This window comes from Aotus nancymaae, unplaced genomic scaffold (assembly GCF_030222135.1).
Source record: "Aotus nancymaae isolate 86718 unplaced genomic scaffold, 86718_ANA_hifiasm-v0.15.2.pri h1tg000044l, whole genome shotgun sequence".
In the NCBI taxonomy this organism is placed as follows: domain Eukaryota; kingdom Metazoa; phylum Chordata; class Mammalia; order Primates; family Aotidae; genus Aotus; species Aotus nancymaae.
In genome coordinates, this window is record NW_026988458.1 from 5,105,367 (window position 1) to 5,128,100 (window position 22,734).

At 41.5% G+C, this 22,734-nt stretch overlaps 1 protein-coding gene and 1 long non-coding RNA gene across 4 annotated transcripts in view; one reads left to right on the plus strand and one right to left on the minus strand.

The window, feature by feature from the left end:
* MYO16 (myosin XVI) overlaps positions 1-22,734 on the minus strand; it is a 700,871-nt gene that overhangs the window by 102,176 nt on the left and 575,961 nt on the right. For all 3 annotated transcript variants that reach the window (XM_064361880.1, XM_064361879.1, XM_021677383.2), the window contains exon 28: positions 11,572-11,674. In XM_064361880.1, the coding sequence (XP_064217950.1) occupies positions 11,572-11,674 (103 nt within the window). The remainder of the gene's footprint in view (positions 1-11,571; positions 11,675-22,734) is intronic.
* On the plus strand, positions 10,505-11,890 carry LOC135268843 (uncharacterized). The gene is made up of 3 exons (XR_010337180.1): positions 10,505-10,918; positions 11,105-11,260; positions 11,650-11,890. It is a non-coding gene; the product is annotated as an uncharacterized LOC135268843 (long non-coding RNA).

Below are 22,734 nucleotides of genomic sequence, written 5' to 3' on the forward strand. Positions count from 1 at the left end.
TATTTCTCTAAAAGAGATGCTATTTACTGTTATTTTAACATCCCACACACTCTCCTGAAGAAGAAAACCAGTGTGAACCTTCTGTATAAGTTGTACAGGGCCCATGGCATTCTTATGAATAGGATCACTGAATGATAATACTGTTATTAGTGTTGGGTTACATGCTATCCCTTTATTTCTAACTCTACAACCACTGAAATATTTTACTAACGTAGATTATATTTTAATGAGAAAGGTTTTATTGCGAATGTTAGAGCTTCTTTTCTGCAATTAAAATGCTTTCTTTCAATACAAAATTAACCTTTAAAAATTTTAACCTCCCTTGCTCTAAAAACAGCCCCAGTCTAGTAAATACTTCCAGCTTTCACAAAGGATATGCACTACCATAATTGCCTCAAAAGTAGTCACATCTTTCACATAATAGTATTCTGGAATAATGCCCTAGTATTTTGTTAAAGGGCCCAGCAATGTGACTCTGTTCCCAGTTTGTTAAGAGTAGCTTTACTGATGATGATATGAGCAACACCATCTTTTCATGTGCTCTGCTGTCTGCACAGTTCTCCTTTCAGATTTGCTTTCCTTCTCGCTGATCTGAGAATGTCATTGTGGTCCTTTACAACCATGTTCTATTTTTGCTATGCAAAACAGTTTCTGTGACTACCAGGTCATCTCTTCCAAAAGAAACAAACCTCAAAACCCCAACATTTCTACATGGGTGCCATGAACAGTCCTTTATCTATAATTCATTCCTGGATCAATATCATTTTCTCATAACACTCAGTTGCATTATACTTATATTTTTCCTGATGTTCCTTTTATCACATTTATTTATCTGTCATCCTACCATCTGTCTGCTCTGAACATCCATTCACTCATTAGTTCATTCATTCATTCATTCATTCATTCATTCATGTATCCATTCATAAATCAAATGTTTGCCAAGTGCCTTCTTCATGCCATCAGGGTGCACATGCTGGGAGCACAAGGATTAGCAAGATACAGTTTATCCTTTCAAGAAGCTTGGTAAGGAAACCATTGAACTAAAATGTACCCCCTCCAGGCTGAATTCACCTTTCTCCATCTGCAACTTTAATTCATTAAATTTCTAAGAATGACCGTTTCTTTTTGGTGTGTGAATATTTTACTATTAATAGCTCCACATTTTACATTTTCATGGTTGCTTTGAAAAGCTACTAAATAGAAAAATTCTCATGTTCAGCCTGGCTCCGAATGTCTGAATGTACTTTTTAAACGTTCTCAAAGGATACATTTATATGAAAATACACGTTCTCTTTGTTATAAATAGACTATTCTTGAAGTTTAACTTCAACACAGAAAAGATAATTACAGCCACACACATCTAATAGAGCACTGTATCTTCTGGTATTTGAAGAAGGTGGTTTGGCTTGAATTACATATAATTATAGTTTAAGAAAAATTAATTATTCCTACCTAGAACAGTATGACCTGCACAGCAGGCAGTGATGAATAAAAGCTACTATTTTGAGCTTACTATGATTCACTATGTAATTCCATATGTTATTTCATTATGGAAATTATATTGACATGGTCAAGAGTGCTTGAAAAAATTGCTTCTCCCAAAGAGACACATTGTGAAAAAGCAAACCAAAGCCACACCCAAACAAAGGTAATTAACTTCAAAAGCACAGAGGAGAGTGTATTTGATAAGTTAATGTATTCAGTCAGAGCACATATTTGATCTTGCTTTTTAACAAAACGGTCCAAATCATGTCCATAATGACTTGCCCCATGGGAGTGTATGTCATAAATGGCCAAACAGCAGCACAAACGTGGTCAGGGCATTTGGCACTCCCTGCGGCGTGGGAGCCCTTGTCCCATCGTCATCTGCCAAGTTGATGGCATTGATGTATATTGAGGTGTGCTTTTCTTCTAAAAATATGATACCACGGCTTTTTATTGATATGTAGTTCATCCTTACGAATATTTGTAGATATTCAAAAGTACTGACATTGCTTTCCTAATCCCCCATATTTCTTTCCTGTGGTGTGCTCATGTTTGCTTTGCGAATCCCATTTAATTTTGTGAACCATCTTCTGTTTTCGGCCCTAAAGGGCCAAGTCTTTCCTATAGTCTAGAGCTCCAAACACATTTTATGCAGAGTTCATTTTTGAAGAGCTTGAGTACATTCCTGATCTACATTAAGGTTTGGTTTTAAAAAAGATTCCACTCTTCAGGTCAATATAACCTGACAAGCACCTTTGCCGTCCCCATGGTGGGTCCTCTCCCCCGCTTCGTGTGCTTGCCTTCCTCCCTGTTCCAGCCACCATGGCTCTGATCTCTCTTGCTTGGGCCACCACACTGGCTTGCGAACTCATTTCCCAGCTCTGTTCTTGCTCTCTAATAACACTTTTTTACATTTAAAGCATAAATCAGGTCATGTTCCTACCCTCTCTAAAGCTTGTCAGTAGCTTTCATTGAACCTGAAATGGAAGGCTGTACTTTGGCCTGGTGCGGTGGCTCACGCCTGTAATCCCAACACTTTGGGAGGCTGAGGCAGGTGGATCACCTGAGGTCAGGAGTTTGAGACAAGACTGACCAACACGGAGAAACCCCATTTCTACTAAAAATACAAAATTAGCCAGGCGAGGTGAGGCATGCCTGTAATCCCATTTACTTGGGAGGCTGAGGCAGGAGAATCACTTGAACCTGGGAGGCGGAGGTTGTGGTAAGCCAATATTGCACAACTGCACTCCAGTCTGGGCAATAAGAATGAAATTCCATCTCAAAAAAATAAAAGAAAAAGAAAAGAATGCAAGAATGCTGCACTTTGACACACAAGATCCCACTGGTTCTGACCCATTTAGTTTTGAGCACACCTTCTCCTTGTGATCCTGTCCAGAGGGTGCGACTTGTTCTTGAGAAGAAAAAACATGTTAGCAATTACAAGACTTCTGGCTTATCATAGGTGCTCAGTAAGTGCTTATCGAATGACTAAATCATCTTGAAATTGGGGAAATGTACATGGACATGTAAGAGATGGAGCTGGGTCTCTCAGCACAGGCACAGATGCCATTCTTTCAGCAGTTGTTAGGGGCCTCATATTATCCTGTAGGACTGGGCTTCGAAGGTCAGAAACTGTCGTAATCACAAAGTTATTTTCGCCTCCCCAGAACTAAATTGTTTATTAATTCTCTCAGTTTTTCTCCTTAGTGGGGCAATGATGGAAACATAAAGTTTTCGCTATTTTTTCATTATTTACAAAACACTGCATTATGGTATTGCCATCTCCCGTTCTTACCTGATTCTGTCTCCAGCCCTCCTGCTCTCCTGCCGGTTCTTCTGGGATGTCCTCCCCTCGGGGGCTCAGAACACTCAGGTCTCCCACCCTGGGCCCCTTCACCTCAGGCCCCTCACCCTGAGCCCCTTGGTCCTGCCTCAGCATGTCCCCAGCTCCTTCTCACCCCTTAGATCGGGGCCTCCATGTGGCCATCCCAGAGATACCCTGCGTGGCAACTGTCCTGTTGAGGTCAGGAACCCTCCAGTTCCCTACTACAGTGTCCACTCTGCTCTCATTGCACCTGGATCCTAGTCTGTGACTATTTATTGGTTGAAAGCTGACTGTTTCACCCCCAGCAGACTGTAAGCCATCACAATTGCCTTGGCTAATTTGGGGAACTCACAAGGTGATCAATAAATGCTTGTTGAATCAGTCAATCAATAAACCTGAAGTAGAGGAAATCAGATGGATTTCTTTTTTTTTTTTTTTTTTTGAGATGGAGTTTCGCTCTTGTTACCCAGGCTGGAGTGCAATGGCGCGATCTCGGCTCATCGCAACCTCCGCCTCCTGGGTTCAGGCAATTCTCCTGCCTCAGCCTCCTGAGTAGCTGGGATTACAGGCACGCGCCACCATGCCCAGATAATTTTTTGTATTTTTAGTAGAGACGGGGTTTCACCATGTTGACCAGGATGGTCTCGATCTCTTGACCTCATGATCCACCCGCCTCGGCCTCCCAAAGTGCTGGGATTACAGGCGTGAGCCACTGCACCCGGCCCAATCAGATGGATTTCTAAGAGATGAAAGTTGGGTTGGGCATAGGCCTAGTCAGTTTTAATCAGCAATTAGTAAGTGCCAGATAGTACTCTAAGATATTAGTCCTCATGTTGCATAACGATGCTGAGTGAAATAATGTAAAATTACTCTAAAGGCAGAACCTATCATACATGTCACCCAAACTTACTGCAGATACCTTCATTTCTACAGAGAAGATGTTGCCATCAGTAGGAGGCTCATTCATTCATTCATTCATTCATTTATTCATTCATTCAACAAACACAGCTTGCATACACACTATGTGTCAGACCCTGTAGGAGATGTCATAGTGAAATACACACACACACACATGCACACACACACGTGAAAATACCAAAGAACACAGTGGCGTGACAGCTGTCCTGAGAAAGTTCAGTGTGGAAAGGGAGAAAGACACACTGAGTAAGGATCAAATAGATGTAATATTATCTTTTAAAATGGAGTTAATGACTATGCACCAAATATTTTCAGTAGTTCAATTTGGGTAGTTTGTGTTTTCTCCCTCAGTTTTTTTCTATTTTTCAAATTTCTTATCAAGAATACATACTCCTTTTATAGCAAAAATATGTCATATATGTACACAGTGTGTGTGTATGCATGTGTCTGGCACAAAAGAAGAAAGGAAATTCACATACACATATAATATATATGGTGATTCCCAATGGAATATACATAGTTTCAAGGTGTACTCTTAAGTTTCTAATGCTTATTATTTTCAACATTTATAATTCCAGAGAAGGAGAAGGAATACGCAAGAAAGAATCATTGTATAGGCTATTTTCTTGCTCGTCCTTAGAGTTGATTTATGGAGTGCTCCCTGAGTAATAAAACAAAGGTCATAAACCATTAATTTATTGTACTAATAAGAACCGAGGGCCCTAATACAATTGTCTTATCATAGAGGGTGTAAAAAAAGTGAGAGGTGGTTAAAACTTTAACAGTTCCTTGCGCTTCTATTTTATCTCACCTGTACTATTGCAGATTAATGAAATAATAAAACCTTCATCCAACTGATTTTATGTAATGTTATGGCAAAATGTTAATGTTGCAATTCTTAGCACTATAAGAGCAAATCCTTCAAAGATCATAACTTAATTTAACTTGTTTTCAAACTATGACTTCTTTCAAACTATTTGGGTAACAAAATCTAGACTATTCCATAAGCATTACATTAGAAGATGTCGATAATAAAAAAGATGGTGAATTTCTTTGTTCATGAGTAAACAGAAATAGGAAAAGTGTATCTCTCTGCAATCTGGAGGCTGTTTTTGTGTGTACCCTTTGTCATTTTCTCAGAGCCTCTCTCTCTGTCTCTTTCACATACACGCATGCACACGCACTCGAGTAAGTGTCCTCTCATGTCAGTACTTGGGATGAAGTTGATGTTCTAATTTTGTTTCTTTCTTCCTGTCTGTGTATAATCTTGAGTAAGTCACCAGAAGTTTCTGTGTCTGACTCCTCATCCTTAAAATATTGGATGATATGTTATCTCTAAGGTTAAGATCTCAACTTCTCCTTCCACAATTTCCAGTACAGACAGCACCAGTTCCTGCGTCAAAGGGGATGCACAAGCCACTCTTCCTTGCCTGCCCACAAAATTCCTTTCACCCCAAAGTTCTCAACACCTGCTTGAACTATCAGTGAAAAGCACCACTGGGAAAGCCTTTCTGCACCGAGCCACATCCGTGCAGTCCCCTCTCTATTTCCCGGTGCTGTGCGAGTGCCTGCGTTCCAAAGCGGCACCCCTGGCATCACATGGACCGACTCTGACAGATTTGTTTCTTCATTCGTCATCCCTCCAGATGGCTTTAAAATGAATATAGCATTCAAATAACTACACAGAAGAAATCGTCCTATAACCAGTTGATGCATATAAAATGTGTGAAAATCAGATTATACCACTTATTTTTCCACTTAGAATTAGCTTCAAAGGTTTTCATTTTACATAAATGACATAACACGCAAAACAAGCATGTTCCACATGGGCCTAACTGCTGTCCAGCCACTTTTCTATGGCTTGGAGCAATTCGGGCAAATAGTGTTTGGTTAACTAGACACAGTTCCAGAGGGATGCTTTCCAAATTACCTTCAGACAGCACTGAATTTAAAATGTATATATTTAGATAAGTAAAATACCTGAATAATAACAACAACAATAAAACAAACAGCAGATGGTTAATAACTACTGGCTTCACTTAACTTGTTTTTAGACTATGACTTAATTCAAACTATCTGGGTATTTTTCCATAGCAAAGTAATCCATGAACTCTGTTTCATAAAGAACACTGTATCTGCTGAGACAGAAAACAGCACTAGAAGTTAGTCATGCAGGTCCTATTCAAATCATTTCCAAATACTTCCACTCCTTTTTGCAAACAAGTTACATAAATCCCGCTTTACAAATAAGGACGTGGCTCTGACTAGTCCGCCATGTTTTTAAAATATATCATTTCATTGTAAACTTAAGAAGCCACCAAGATGAAGGATTCCCTTCTAACCACCACTACATCCTGATTTTCTTCACTTTTCTTCAAAATCAAAGCACATTACATAAACGTAGCAATTTTGAGTAGGTTAAGTAAACAGCAACATGCATGAGTTTGCCAAAACTTGTGGTGACCAGTTCAAATTCTATGAAAGCGGGCACAAGATTCCTTTGAGAAGTGCAGGCTAGTGGTATAAAAGACATAACAGAAATTATGTATTGGAAACCAAAAATGCTTTGGTGCAAAATGCAGCATGATTTACAGCTTTTTCACAAATCGTTGGAATAATTAATTTGACCCTATGCAATATTCTATGCTTAAATTATATTTATGTAGTGATTTCAAATTTTAAAAATTATTTTTAATTATAGAACTAATGTATTAATACCTGCATCTTATAACATAGATTTAAAGCTAAAATTCCATTTGATTCTTATTTCATTTCAAAACAATAAATTTTAAAAAGTACTTTTTTTTTTTTTTCCTGAGACAGAGTTTCATTCTTGTTGCCCAGATTGGAGTGCAATGGTTCTATCTCAGCTCACTGCAACATCCACCTCCCAGGTTCAAGCAACGCTCCTGCCTCAGCCTCCTGAGTAGCTGATATTACAGGTGTCTACCAACACGCCTGGCTAATTTTTGTATTTTTAGTAGGGACAAGGTTTCATCATGTTGGCCAGGCTGGTCTCAAACTCCTGGCCTCAGGTGATCCATCTGCCTCGGCTTCCCAAAGTGCTGGGATTACAAGCGTGAGCCACTTCTCCTGGCCTAAAAAAGTTCTTACATGTCTTTGCACCCACATCAAGTGTATTGCATTGTTTAGTAATTTCTCATTTACAGAAACTCATGTTTTGGCCCAGCATCCAGGCACAGAGTGTCTTCCCTGTGTCTTTCTCAGGCTTCTATGCTGGGGATGCAGCAGTAAGCTCCAGACACAAAGCCCTTGGGATGGAGCTCCCCTACTATGGAGGAAAGGTGGTGAACAGCGTGTTAAGGATTGCAATGTGAGGCGTAACAGGAAGTTCTAGGCACCATGGAGAAGAGCAATGCAGAGAAGAGGACGAGAAGATGCAGTAGGAAGGCCAAGGATAATGAGAATTTAAAATGTGGCAGCCAGGGAATGCCTCACTGAAAATTGGCATGTGAGCAAAACCCGGTGTACTGCAAACTGCGGATCTGTCAAAACAGTCTAATAAATTGTTTTCAAACTGCCTTTGCTCTACCTGCCAAGATGCAGCAATGCTCCTATGACACGCATTTCCACCAGTGCCACCCATGAGGTCCCTCCACCCATGTCACTTCCTCTGGATGGCCCGAGTCACATCTAGGTCTTAACTCTCAGAAGTAGAATTGATATCAAAAGCTTCCTGAGAATCTTCACTTGATTCTAGTTCTTCTCCTTCTCTATATTCTTTCCTTTCTCCTCCTTTTCTCCTTTCCCTTCTCCTCTTGTTTCCAAGATGAGAGTGGGAAATGACAGTGGAAATGCATTGTGGCATTTCAGGGTCAGTTTGGTTGACAGTTTGGGTAGAAAAGGATTCTGAGCAGAGTCACCCTGTAACGGGAAGTAGTCTGCTTGCTTTTCCTTCATTTGCTGGGTGAATTATAAACATAAAAAAGACACTATGTACAAAGGGCAGATGAATAAAGGGTGTAAATGCCTTTGATCAAAGCTCGCACTGTGATGCATAACCTATCCCTTTCAAGTCCTGTAATATGAGCAAAATGACTTTAGATAGTCATATTAAAAGATATAAATCGAGTTAAATGCAGTGGAAAGAACATGACATGCGAAAAGCCAGACGCTGGTCTCAGCAAAGTGGTGTTCCCACTGCACCTGAATATTAACTGCACCTAATATTTTGATCAGTACACTGATCTCTAACTAAGACAAGAACTCTCCGTGAAGTTCAATTTCCTCAAATCTAAAATAAGGTCACTCCTGTACATGCAGCCTACTTTCCTTTTCTGCATAGACCTTTTATTAGGCTCAAATAAAATAAAATAAAAACTATGAAGAGTTGTAATATACTCTGTTGATGAGAGGAATTATTAGTTATTAAATATTAAAAATTGTAGTACCACATGTACAGACTACAAACATGTGACTACCTAAAGCATGAAAAGCAGACACAGGTGCATAGATCGGCATACAAAAGTAATAGCACTGAAGATATGACATCTCTATCCTCATCTGAAACAGAAGGAAATCAAACGTGTGCCACGGTTTACTGAATTGCTGCGATGTTGGAGAGTATAAGAATTACAGAGTTACAATCTCCTATTGATGATTCAAGGCTTAACTTGCACAGGGTCTGATTAAAGTTAAGGAGAGAGGACGAAACCTGCCAGACCTCTGAGACCCATTAGAATGACAAGGAAATTACCACTTTCAGTTAAAAGAAGTGAATTTCTAGCTAACACCATATACAAGTTAACATGGCAAAATATAATTCTAATCTCTTCTTTCCTCCAGCACTGCTTTTAAAACTGTGGAAAAGAATAAGCATTCATTTCATGCTAAACACTCAGGACTAAAGGATGAACTGCCTGCTTAATGAAAGCACACATTATAACTCTCAGCAATTTGGAAATAATGCTACAGATACACTAAGCATCCGATACAACCTTGTCCCTGTAGTCCAACAGCTTCTGATTTAATCACTGCATTAATTAAAAACCCAGAATAGACCAAAAGGAATTCTTTCTGTAACTAGCAATACATTTCAAACAAATGCTTTGCTTTTGAAACTGAGGAGTCTAACTTTCCAGGTTAGGAATAAGTGTTTTTTGTTTTGTTTTATTTTTATTTATTTTTTAACAAGCTTTTTTCCTTTGTCAGACTAACATAAAAGTGAAATATGAATAAACTTTATTTCTGTGAAGTTGATTACTTGTCTTGTAGTATAAAGTATATCATAGGTTACATCTTGAAGAAGCTGAAGAAACACTGTCTTTTCTGACTAGACAACAGGGAACTCATAAGCAAATACTCTCAGTGAATGAGCACATTTGTTTCTCTTTCCTTTTACTTTTTTTTTTTCTTTTATATTTTCAGCATCCTTTTAGGCAGATGAAAAGTCTGGAGAAAATAGATTAATGTAATGAAATGGGATCCCTTTCCCATGGAAAAAAATTAATGCTCTTTTTGAAAGTCCCAATGTATGTTTCATTTAATACCATCCTCAGCTGTAATTTCAAGTATCCTGGCAAAAGCACAGACACAGAAGAAATGGTGGCTGGCAGGGAATACTGATTTTTCTTCCAGTCTCCTCTCATGTGTGACCTGTACTTTACAGTGGTCGGTCAGAGGGAACACTGCTTAGGTATCATGGTTACTGCCAATCACTCTCTTAGTGAAAGAATTCTTCCAGATTCCCTTGCTTTCTTCTACAAATAAAAATTCTCCCTCTCTCTTTCACACACACATACATCTATCTCACAGATATATATATCTGTAGGTATTCTTTAAAAGCAAAAGAATACAGTAAGAAAATCTTAGTGTTATATCATCCATGGACTACTACTATATAATTACTTATTTAAAATCTCAGCAACGATGCTGTTGAACTGACTTCAGTTACCTACAGACTGAAGAAACGCTGATATATGTGAATCCCACCCCTATGTCACTGACTCTGGAGGGGTTGGCGGACATCACTTTTGGTTAGTAATTCCTCCTTCCTCCTCCTTCCCTTTTTATCCAATCTTTTGGCACTGATGTGCATCACTGACAACTACAGACTGAGTAAGCTTCCTCCTTCAGATTGTTATTTAAAGTTCAAATTTCATTATTAGTTAAAAAAAAAAAGGAAAGGGATAACAAAGAAAAAGATTGGGTGGCACAGACAATTAAATCATTACTCATCAAAGCCAAAATTCTAGGTTCTTTGTTCTTTGTCATAGACAGATGAGTGTGCGAGTGTCAATCCAGTCTTCCCTCTCCGTTTGACTTAGACTGGGCCACTTTTGGACATATTCAGCAATTCTGAATCATCTGCTCATGTCATCTCTAGAGCCAAGCCCTCATCCTTTGACTCATCAATTGTCATGTATTTTTACTCATAGATGTTCTCACTATAACTTTTTAAAGAAGCAATTTATGTCTACTTTCCAGCAATCGTCTTGTTTTTACCAAAGCTTTTAGCTACCATTGTTTTTGCCACCTAGGTACTTTTGGTGGTTTTACAACATGAAACTTCCAAATAATCCCTGGTGTCATGGACAACCTAATTTCTCATTTCTGCTCTAATCTGCCTTTCTCACTTTAAACCTCTTCTTCCTAAAATGAGTCAAGAATGGGACTCAGATGTTGTTTACGGTATTAAACAAAATCTGGAACCCTCTTCTCCTGTTTCTGGTAAACATTTGCTGTGTAATTTTGCCTCAAGTTATTTCCCTTTTCTGCAGGTCTAGCTGTAGCTTTCAGTGAACCCTAGGCTCTGCCATTCAAATGGATCGCAGACTATAATAAAGTGTTTCCAATTATGAAGCTTTTACCAACAAATGAGGTTCAAAAGATAGTGACATTTTCACCGTATGGCAGGTGAGAAGCAGAGCAAAGAGAAACAGAAAGGAAGGGGGCTGAGTGAGACTTGAACGAACTGGAGAAGTCCAGGTCGAACATGCACTTGTGAGTTACCAACTCTGCACAGAGAAAGCAGCCTTAGTTCAATTTTGGCTTCTGTGACTCTTGCTATGGGTAAATATGACAAAATGCTTTAGTGACAAGGTCTGAGCCTGACACATGGGCAGACAGAATGGGGCTCATGAGCTTCTGCCATGATTGTAAAGGGAGCCTCTTAGATCGCCTCTCATGTTGGCTGCATGATGTTAAAATCAGTAAGTCATAAAGACTGACAAATTTCCAGGGAATACACTTAATGTCACGCCTTGCCAAACACATCAAAGGAATTTGTTTTTGTCAGGAAAACTCTGGTGGCTCCCTGCAATGACTCAGCTCATTTATTTCAAATCCTAAAGTGGTATTTTCGTAGCTTGTAGGTCACCAACCTGCCAGCCTTGTAATTTACACTGCCGGAGTACAAACTGACATCGCTCGGCAGCCGACTGTTCCTTCTTCTCATGCAGGAACGTATCAGCCAGCGGCTTATACCTGTGAAAAGCAGCAGACGTAGAAAGCAATGACTGCATTTGCCAAGCACATAATCACATTCAACAGGGCTGTCTTTGATATGTGGTTTCTCAAAGGTTTCCCCGTCTTTCTTTATCCCAGGAATATCCAAATACCTGTCCACTGTGCATTTACCAGGCAACTGTAAACAATCCTTATCTTTTACAAAGAAAATGGTTTTTACAATGAGTCGAATATGGAGCAATTCAAACCATTGAACCAAAGGAAATTTGAAGGAAATGAAAATTAATCTATCAGCTATTTTTAAACATTCGGTATGCTCTTTAAAAATACACCTTTTAAGAGAGTCAAGCATTATTTATGGCCACTTAAGAGTGAATTCAGATGTAACTAGAGTCCATAATAATGGAATACCAAAATGTTCATGCAGAATACTTATTTGTGAGGTAGCATCGCTTCTTGCCCATATATTAGATACTGAACATTTAAAATATTCTGGGATAGTTTTATTTTGTAAAGTATCAGTGAGCAATTGACTTCCATTCCCTAGCTGAAATTCATGGCAATATAATAGTTTCCTACAGGCTTTTCAAAAATGACTTTCAAAATTATATCACCCATAAAAAATGTACGTAAAATTCCCTTTGCGCTTACGGTGTCTAACCTGAGATGTAGGCAAGGCTGCAATGGAGGAGGAGGAAGAGGAGAAAAACAAAAAGGAAATGAGCAAAGATCCCTGCAGTCGCACCCTGCTGCCTTCTGTGTTTATGATTCTCACGTTGGGTTGCTCGGCAAGCTGAAGGAAACTCAATGCCAAAGCTTAAGTCATAAGTTTTCTGTTATTTTCTGTAGAATACCTTAGTGTTTCATCTAAAGTTCACTGCAGTAAATTTGGCATCTCCTAAAATGAGTTTATTCCGTTTCCTTAGTGCAGTTAAGGGAGGGAGTGTTTTGCCTACTTGCTTCCCTCTTAGCAAGCCGTGGGAGTATGGGACACATCTCATGGACGGCCACACAGGAATCACACGCGAGTCTTATTTCGGCAGGGCTCACATGTGCAGCGGTACAGGCTGGTGTGTAACGGCTGGGAAAACACAGTCATGGAGAGAATATATCTCAAAATTCCTGCATTCAAATCCTAACCCCCAATATGATGATATTAAGAGGGGCACCTTTGACAGGTGATTAAGGCACGAGGGTGGAGCTTTCACGAATGGAATTAGTGCTTTAGGTAAGGCTAAAGAGAACAGGCTAGTTCCTTTCTATTAGGTCAGTGGAAATGTAATTGTGGTTTTCGCATTGTTGAAATTTTCCTTTTGATATTGGAATACATTCTTAAACAAATGTGGTTATGTTATACACCATTTTAGTGTGCAAGCCTCGTTTTATGTTTTTTTGCTAATAACTTATGACTTGCTGTTTATTTTATATTTATTTTAGACTATGAGAATGATGTTAGATAAAATGTGATTTTTTTTAGATAAATTTGAGCGATTTCCTTCTTTGGTTCAAAATGGGTCGTGAAACAGCAGAGACAACTCACAACATCAGCAATGCATTGGCCCAGGAGCTGCTAACAAACACATAGTGCAGTGGTGGTTCAAGGAGTTTTGCGAAGGAGACGAGAGGCTTGAAGATGAGGAGTGTAGCCACTGACCATCGGAAGCTGACAACGACCAACTGAGAGCAACCATCGAAGCCGATCATCTTACAATTACATGAGAAGTTGCCAAAGAACTCAACATCAAACATTCTGGGGTCATCTGACATTCGAAGCAAATTGGAAAGGTGAAAAAGCTCAGAAAGTGGGTGGCTCATGAGCTAAGCGAGAATTTTAAAAAACTCATTTTGAAGCATTACTTTCTCTTATTCTATGCAACCACAAGGAAACATTTCTTGATTGGATTATGATGTATGATGAAAGTGGATTCTATATGACAACTGGTGATGATCAGCTGGACCAAGAAGAAGCTCCAAAGCACTTCCCAAAGCCAAACTTGCACCAAAAAAAGGTCCTGGTCACTGTGGTCTGACCCACTACAGCTTTCTGAATCCCCGAGAAACCATCACACCTGAGAAGTACGCTCAGCAAACTGATGAGATGCGCTTGCAGCTGGCACTGGCCAACAGAATGGGCACAGTTCTTCTCCACAACAACGCCTGACCTCACGTCACACAACCAAACGTGGAAAGAGCTGGGCTATGAGGTTTTGCCTCGTCACCATAGTCACCTGATCTCTTGCCAACCATCTACCACTTCTTCAAGCATCTCGACAACTTTTTGCAGGGAACGAGCTTCCACAAGTGGCGGGATGCAGAAAATGCTTTCCATCCAAGAGTTTGTTGAATCTCAAAGCGCAGAATTTTACACGGAGATAAACTTATTTCTCATTGGAAAAAATGTGTTGATTGTAATGGTTCCTATTTTGATTAATAAAGATATGTTTGAATTTAGTTATCATGATTTAATATTCACGGCCCCAAACTGCAATTACTTTTGCCCTAACCTAATACCATGTGAAAACGCAGTTCATAGAGAGAACAAAAAGGCTCTCTCTGCAAACCAGAAACCAAGCATCCACTGAACACGTAATTTGCTGACACCCTGACCTTGGACTTCCCACCCTCCAGGACTATGAGAACTTTCTGTTGCTCATGTGCCACCTTGTCTATGGTAATTTGGGATGGCAGCTTAAACTGACCAAGACAGTACCTAGTTACCTTCTTAGCTGAAGACATTTCTTATTTCCTTTCTTAAATCCTCAGCATTCACACTGAAAAGTCAGTGTATGATTTTTGCTCACGTATCAAACTTAGGATACAGGAAAGCATAAAAATACAAAAAGTGGTACGCAACAGACTGAGACTGAAGTAAGTGAGACTGAAATTGCAGTGCCAGAGGCAAAGATATGAAAAGTGGGGCTCAGTTTTGCTCACACTAAATGGACTTCAGTGATTTGTCAGTGGGTGAAGTATTTGGGAATTGTTTTGCTTTTGATAGGTAACAAAAATGTAATTTCTTACACTGCATGTACTGAAGTTGGTATCTATGTGCTTTATTTTATATTTAATTATTTTTATTGGGGTTTCTGCAGAAGAAGAAACTGAATTTCCCCTGTACAACAGAGCAGGGCAAATGGGTATAATGGGGGACATGCGGAGGGCTGGGAACCTGGAGTAAGCTGTGTAAAGGGCAGTGCATGTGGACCACCGAGAAGGTTATGGGCATCCCCCTAGTGACTGTCACATGACATCAGTACCTCCGTTTTTTTTTTTTTAATGGAGTTTCACTCTTGTCTCCCAGGCTGGAGTGCAATGGCACGAACTCGGCTCACTGCAACCTCCGCCTCTTGGGTTCAAGTGATTCTCCTGCCTCAGCCTCCCAAGTAGCTGGGATTACAGGTGCCCACCACCATGCCTGGCTAATTTTTGTATTTTTAGTACAGACAGGGTTTCACTACATTGGCCAGACTAGTCTCGAACTCCTGACCTCAGGTGATCCACCCGCCTCGGCCTCCCAAAGTGCTGGGATTACAGGTGTGAGCCACTGTGCCTGGCTGACATTAGTACCTCTTATGAGCAAACATGGGTTAAGTTGGATAAAGTCTGAGTAGTTAAAAGGTGACAAGTGATATAATTGTACGATGTGTTCAAACAGGAAAGAAACTGAAGTGGGGATCTGAAAACTGAGATTTAGTTTCCCACTTTGTAACCAGTGTGCTACAAGGACCTCGGCAAGCCACCTAACAAGCAACACCCTCCCTCCCTCAGAACTGCCTGTTTGCGTTTCTCCAGACAAGACGTAAATTCTGTTCTGTGTTACAAACTCCGACCTCTCCTCAAAGTGTTTGAGCTCACCCAGGGTTAAGGGGCCACCTTTGTACATTATATGGGGCCTCCTAGGTTGCCTTTGAATGTAGCAAGTTTAAATAATGATGGCCAGGACAGGGGGTGTAGAGCAGGATATGGAAAGTCACAATTCTTGAGCCCTGAATGAATGCAAAGGGCTTTTCATGTTGCTCATGTCCTCCTCACAGATACAGGACCTGGATGACAATTGTCTTTTGATAGTGAGACAGATAATGGTTGTAGACGTTCATTCACTTACCCAAGTTGACGGGGATGCTGTTATGGGCTAAACTGTGCACGCCCCCCAGTCCCCACCCCTGAAAGATAAGTGGATGTGATCTTTAGGGTCTTTGTAGAGTACTTAAGTTAAGACGAGATCATTGGGGTGGCCCTAATCCAATATGATTCATGTCCTGGAAAGAAGAGGGAAACGCCATGGCAGACACACAACAGAGGGCCATGTGATGCTGGCAGAGGTGTCAGTGACAGCTGCAAGCCGAGGAACACTGAGGGTCTATGAGAACCACCAGAGATCAGGAAGAGGCCACGGTGGATGCCACCCCAAGTTTCAGAGGAAGCATGGCCCTGCTGGCAAGTCAGTGTTGAACTTCTCACCTCCAGAGCTGAGAGAGGAAATGTCTACTGTGTTACGCCATCGAGTCTGTGGCACTTGGTTATAGCAGCTCTGGGACAGGGAAGTGACTGAGTTGGAATTGAACCCCGGACAATCTGACTCCAGGGCCAAGCTCTTCACTGCCATTACTACAGTCTTGATGACAACTAACAAGCCCTAACCCTGCATGGTTCTAGAGTGAAAAAGGATAAGATTTACCCTAAAAAAATTAAAAAAGTAAAACTCAACAGTAACCATCATAGTATCGGAGATGTAGGGATAAGAGGCCTTGGTCTGCTGGCCTTCCGGTGCCCGGACGCTCTTGAACAGTGAACTCATTCATGCCCTTAGGAAAGCCACGTGTTTCTACCATTTAGCCAGAGTAATAACTGAAATGAAATCTCTCAAGTTATCTTCTTATTCTCTCTCATAATTGTCTCATTCTGAAACTTTGTTAATTCTAAGCAAGACTTTAATTGATATAATTCAAGCATCTGAATATAGTATTAACAAGTCAGAATGAAAAATCAGGCACCTGATGCTTTTTTTTCATTTTATATTGTTCTTTTGACACTTCAAATGGTATAATTCTGACATTTCAACTAAAGCAAAAACTAATCTCAGACAGGATGAGATACTCTATGTTAGTGTTATGTAAAACATCTTGTCTTTTGGAGTGTGAGTGTTGTCTAAAGGTGGTGTCACAGGATGGAAAGAGAGGGTCACCTTCCATTCCTGAGCTAAAACAAATTCCCCCAGTACCTGTGATCTGAGGCCATAAGGCAATCACGAGCCTAGAGCAGGACCTCAGTCCTGAGCATAGGCGCAACTGGAGAATGACTTGTCTGCTCTCCCCAAACTCTCCCAGCATCTGTCATCCAAGACAGACAGGTCACCTCAATCCACTAAAGACACGTATATTTAGGCTTCTCTTGCTCTGTGTCTGAGGCAAATCAATGGACTGTAAAAAGTAAACATGAGCCAGATGCAGTGGCTCATGCCTGTAATCCCAGCACTTTGGGAGGCCAAGGCAGGCAGATCACCTGAGGTCAGGAGTTCCAGCCCAGCCTGGCCAACACGGTGACACCCCATCTCTAATAAAAATAAAAAACTAGCCAGTTGTGGTGGCACGTGCCTGTAATCCCAGCTGCTCAGGAGGCTGAGGCAGGAGAATCGCTTGAAACTGGGAGGCGGAGGTTGCAGTGAGCCGTGACGGAGCCACTGCACTCCCTCGCCTGGGTGATGGAGTGAGAGTCTGTTTCAAAAAAAAAAAAAAGTAAACATGAACCTTTCTAGCCAGGCTGCTCTTCTTGTCTTATCCTGGTTTGGGATGAGGGGAACAACTGTTATTTAGTTTCATATCTAGAATCGAGGTTTGTGGCTCACTCAGATCAATCAATCAATTCACCAGTATTGACTGAGTACAAAATCTGTGCTGGGAATGCTCCTAGGTGCAGGGAATGTAGCCGGGAATAAGAAACCAGAGTCCTTTATAGCAGAGAGAGGTAGAATTAAAACTTAAATGAGGGCTGCGTGCCGTGGCTCATGCCTGTTGTCCCAGCACCTTGGGAGGCTAAGGCAGGAGGATGGCTTGAGGCCAAGAGGATGAGACAAATTTGGAGAACATAGCAAGACCCAATCCTACAAAAAATCTAAAGAATTAACCAGGCCTGGTGGTACAAACCTATAGTGCCAGCTACTCAAGAAGCTGAAGCTGGAGGATGGATTGAGACCAGAAAATTGAGGCTGCAGTGAGCTATGATCACAACACTGTACTGTAGCCTGGAGGACAGAGACCCCAACTCTTAAAAAAATAAAGTAAATAAGTAAGTGTGCCCAATAAAATGAGAGACATGGAGAAAGATAAGTCAGAAAAGCTTTCGCCATGAGCAGACGCCCGACACTGAGGGAGGGTCCGGTGGCCTCTCTGGGGGAACGGTAGTCCTGGTGGAGTGGGGGTGGTGCAAGGCTACTCTGGCGACATCAAGGAGTCGAGTGTGGCTGGAGAAGAGGAAGGAGAGGAGTGGTGTAGGAGGTGAGTTGGAAAGGTCAGTGCAAGGGGGCTAGGATCAGAATCCCACAGGTGACTGTCAGGACCTGGGCTCTGACTCCAATTCCCAGGAGCGAGGTTTCAGCACAGGAGCTCTGTCCCTTGACTTTAAAGAAAGGCATCATTGATGGGGGCCTGGAGAGGGCAGGGAAGAGCCAGGGCTGCCATCTGGAGGCCCTTCCTATAGTCCAGGCAGAAGGCACTGAACCAACGCTATGGCGACAGAAGCATTAAAACTGTGTAGGGCTCTCCACGTACTTGGGTAGACCCAACAGGATTTTCTGGTGAATGGATCAATGTGGTTATGAGAGGAAGAGAGGATGGCTTCAAGGTTTTTGATCTAAGAAACTGGAGGCTGTGTCTGACGTTTCCCACAGTATAGTAGACAGGGAAGAGCAGTTATTCCCCAGACTAATGCTATTCAACAGGCGGGAAATACTGTGACTGAGAACCGAAAAGGAGAAATTTGGGTGGAGCTCTGGAAGAGATATTGATGGGACGTCAGTCAGTCTCCCTACACTGGATTTATTACCTTCATGGTTGCCCATTACTCATCTGTGGCTGGTTTCTTTACTCTCATACATCTCTGTCTGATGGGACAGGGCGGTGTTGAGCATTCACGAAACGGACGCAGCTTCTGTGAAGGTGCAGAATACTCTTGCCCTCATGGGGTTCCAACCTCAAGCTGTGTTATATTAAATGCTGCATTTGCCTCAGTTTTTCTGGTGATGGGTTTGTTGTGAAGAAACCCATTTCTTGTGATGGGTTTCTAAACACTTTCAACTTCCTCTTCTTCTTGTCAGTCCACATCCTAAGTTGCCAGTGTATATTAAGTGTGTAGCTTCATAAAAAGTGCTATCATAAAGAAAAAATTCTCTAATATGAGCACCATTCATCAAATACGTTCTCGACATCAAGGATTTAAGCATAAAAACACGCTTCCATACATTCGCGTATTGTGAATATAACACTGAAAGAAGAGAAATCATGGTATCTTACAAAATTATAAGTGAAGGAGCCACCTCATAGATTGTTTAAAAGGACAGGCTGAAATTGAAGAAGAAGAGAAAACCTAACTGGTAAAAGGTGTAAAGAACCTAAGGAAAGGGATGAATAGTGCTTCTCTCTTCAAAAGTGATCGTTCCTTCCAACATAAAGGCGAACTTTGACATCCTGTGCATCATGGACCTAGAGATAAGAAGAGCTCATGCAGTCACCACAGGATTCAGATTAAACATGGTGACTTTTTCTTTTAACTTTTCTGTTCGGTTTGGGGGGTACATGTGAAGCTTTGCTACACAGGTAGACACGTGGCATGGGTTTGTTGGACATACTATTTCATCGCCCAGGTCTGAAGCCAGTACCCAGTCGTCACCTTTCTGCTCCTCTCCCTCCTCCCTCCCTCCATCCTCAAGTTAGTGTCTATTGTTCCCTTCTTTATGCTCATGAGTTCTTACAGTTTAACTTCCAGTTGTAAGTGAGAACACGTGGTATTTGGTTTTCTGCTCCTGCATTGGTTTGCTAAGGATAATGGCCTCCAACTCCATCCATGTTCCCACAAATGACATGATCTCATTCTTTTTTATGGCTGCATAGTACTCCATGTTGTATATGTACCACATTTTCTTTATCCAATCTGTCACTGATGGGCATTTAGGTTGATTTTAAAACATAGTGAATTTTGGCCAGGCACAGTGGCTCATGCCTGTAATCTCAGCACTTTGGGAGGCCAACATGGTGAAACTCCATCTCTCTTAAAAATACAAAATTAGCTGGCCATGGTGGCATGTGCCTGTAATCCCAGGTATTCAGGAGGCTGAGGCAGGAGAATTGCTTGAACCAGGGAGTCGGAGGTTGCTGTGAGTAGAGATCGCACCACTGCACTCCAGCCTGGTGACAGAGAAAGATTCCATCTCAAATAAAATAAAGTAAAATAACATAGTGAATTTTAGTTGACTACTTAAAAAAGACTATCAGGAAATGGAATAATTGTTTTCTTAGAAAAATACAATGCATGTATGTCAAGCTAATGTTTATTAACCTGAGATGCAGTTTCTCTGAAAATGTTTCTATTTGTTAAATATTGGCTTTACCTCTTCATTCGCAAGGAAAATTTTTCATGAAAGTAAAACCTGGCCAGGCGTGGTGGTTCATGCCTGTAATCCCAGCACTTTGGGAGGCCAAAGTGAGAAGATCACAAGGTCAGAAGATTGAGACCAGCCTGGCCAACATGATGAAACTGCGTCTCTATTAAAAATACAAAACTTAGCCGGGCATGGTGGTGCATGCCTGTAGTCCCAGCTACTTGGGAGGCTGAGGCAAGAGAAACGCTTGAACCTGGGAGGTTGCAGTGAGCCGAGATCGCGCCACTGCACTCCAGCCTGGTGACAGAGCTAGTCTCTGTCTAAACAAAAACAAAAACAAAAACAAAAACAAAACAGAAAATGTAAAACTTATGTTGTTTCAGTATCCTGAAACCCCTTAAAAATTTAATTCTATGTATTGAACACTTACTATGAGCAAAGTATTCTGCCAAGAAACGCCAAGATCACTAAGACATGTAAAGCAATATTCTAATTTTACTGCATATGGTCAAATATAAAGCAAGACTTTTTTTGGGTCAAAATTATACCTCAGAAAAGATATGTTTTTCTTATTTGAAGACATTATACTATTTAATCCAATTACTTCATTGTGAACAAGAAAATAATCTTTGGGGAGAACCATTAACCTCCTGCTCTTCCAGAAACAGACTGGATAATCAATGAAAAGAGCGAAAGTGAAGGAGAAAACTGGAATGTCATAGGAGCTCCCTACTGGAGGACCGACAGAGAAAGAGAGTGTTGAACGGGAGGGGAAAGGAGGACCGGGCAAGACAGGACTGGATGGGAGCTGTCTGATTTCAGAGCAGCCAAGGGAAGGCAACGTTGGAAACGTGGTCGGCAGTGCTGAACATCACAGAGGAAGAGATGCGGCTGCACACAGCGGGGCTGTGGGGTTTGGCGACTGTGGCGTCAGTGGCAACGTCATTCATGGGAGAAACTAGATTACGATGGCATCAAGACCCTAGCAGCTGGTGGTTCATAACATCGATCAAAGAAAAGACCAATAGCTGGAGGGTGAAATAGAATCAATGAGCGCTTTTTGTTTTACAGAGGCAAGGAAAAACTGATTAAGCCCGCAGGCAGCAACATTTGTAGAAATACACACAATGTCTATATTCTATTCATATTTATTTTCATATATTTCCATTTTTCACCAGATTATCTGCTTTATAAATTTTAGCTCTGATAGAATGAGGATGTACTTTCTTCTGGGACCACTCCTGGGCATTTTTTCTGGGGGCACTGCATGGTCTCTGTACCTGCCATGCACACCACAACCATGGCTGTCTGCCCACGGCTACATATGGATGCATCTCCCCCATTCTGTGAACTTATATTCATATTCCTGCTCTCACAGTAAACACAGAGCAGGTGCGGAAGGGTGATTTTCTAGCTATTTGGGGCTAATTTTCAGCATTCAGAAGGCAGCATGGTGGGTTGAACATAACAGCTGCCTAGCAACAAGACTGACATACATCATGAAAACAGAGAGAAGTATGAAGAAAAAGGAGCACAAGTGGGCTTGAGAGAGAGATAAAACCTGCAGCAGCGTGGAGAGCCGGGGAGGGTAGGAAAGAGAAGTGGGACAGGGAGGGGCGAGAATTGCAGGAGTGCTTTTCACTAAAGAGGGAGAATTGGTGTTTTTTTCTTTTAAGGAAAAGGATATAAAAGCAGAGACAAAGTTGTCAAAAGCATTCTAGTTCACACAGAAATCTACTTTGTTCTCTACACGTGCACATTCTTTCCCTCTTTCCCATGACTGACAGTCAGGAAATACCCCACCCATCACTGCAGTTGAGTTCTGTCCATCCGCTGTGGGTCTCCTCTGCTGTCCTGCAGCCTCCCTAGGCCCACACTGCAGGAAAGCACATGGAGCCTTTTGCCACACACCCCTGCCCACCCCTTATCACCTTCTGCCCCTTTGGAAGGGTCCGCTGGATCAGGACGAGTCACATCACCTCCCATCTCCCCACAATCCCTGGCGCTTGCCCTGCTGTTGAACTAGAGCCTGTTCGCTGACATGTGGATGCACAGCCATAGAATGCGCCTGTCCTTCCCCTCAGTTCCCATGACCTGCCCTGCGTATTTACAAGAAAGACCGAAGGGGACATCAGCTATATCGTGCAATGGCTTTTGCACCTCCTAGAGTGCTGAGGCTTTGAATTTGGTCTTGAGTTTATTTTCACATCTACAGGGACCCGTATGAGGCTTAGTTCTCACCACGGTCTGCACACGGCTCTGCTGAGGCAGGAAGAAGTCTTTGCATTATCACCACAACAATGCCAGGCCTACTGCTTCTGGAATTGGCCAACACGGATTTCCCTTCTACTTCCAAACTAGGGAGAACAGGTTGCTATCATCTTTTAGAAACACGGATGCACCATTCAAATGAAGACATCATGACGCTTCACATTGCTGCAAATGTTATTTCCTATGTAATTCTTGGCTAAAGAGCCTCCTTGGA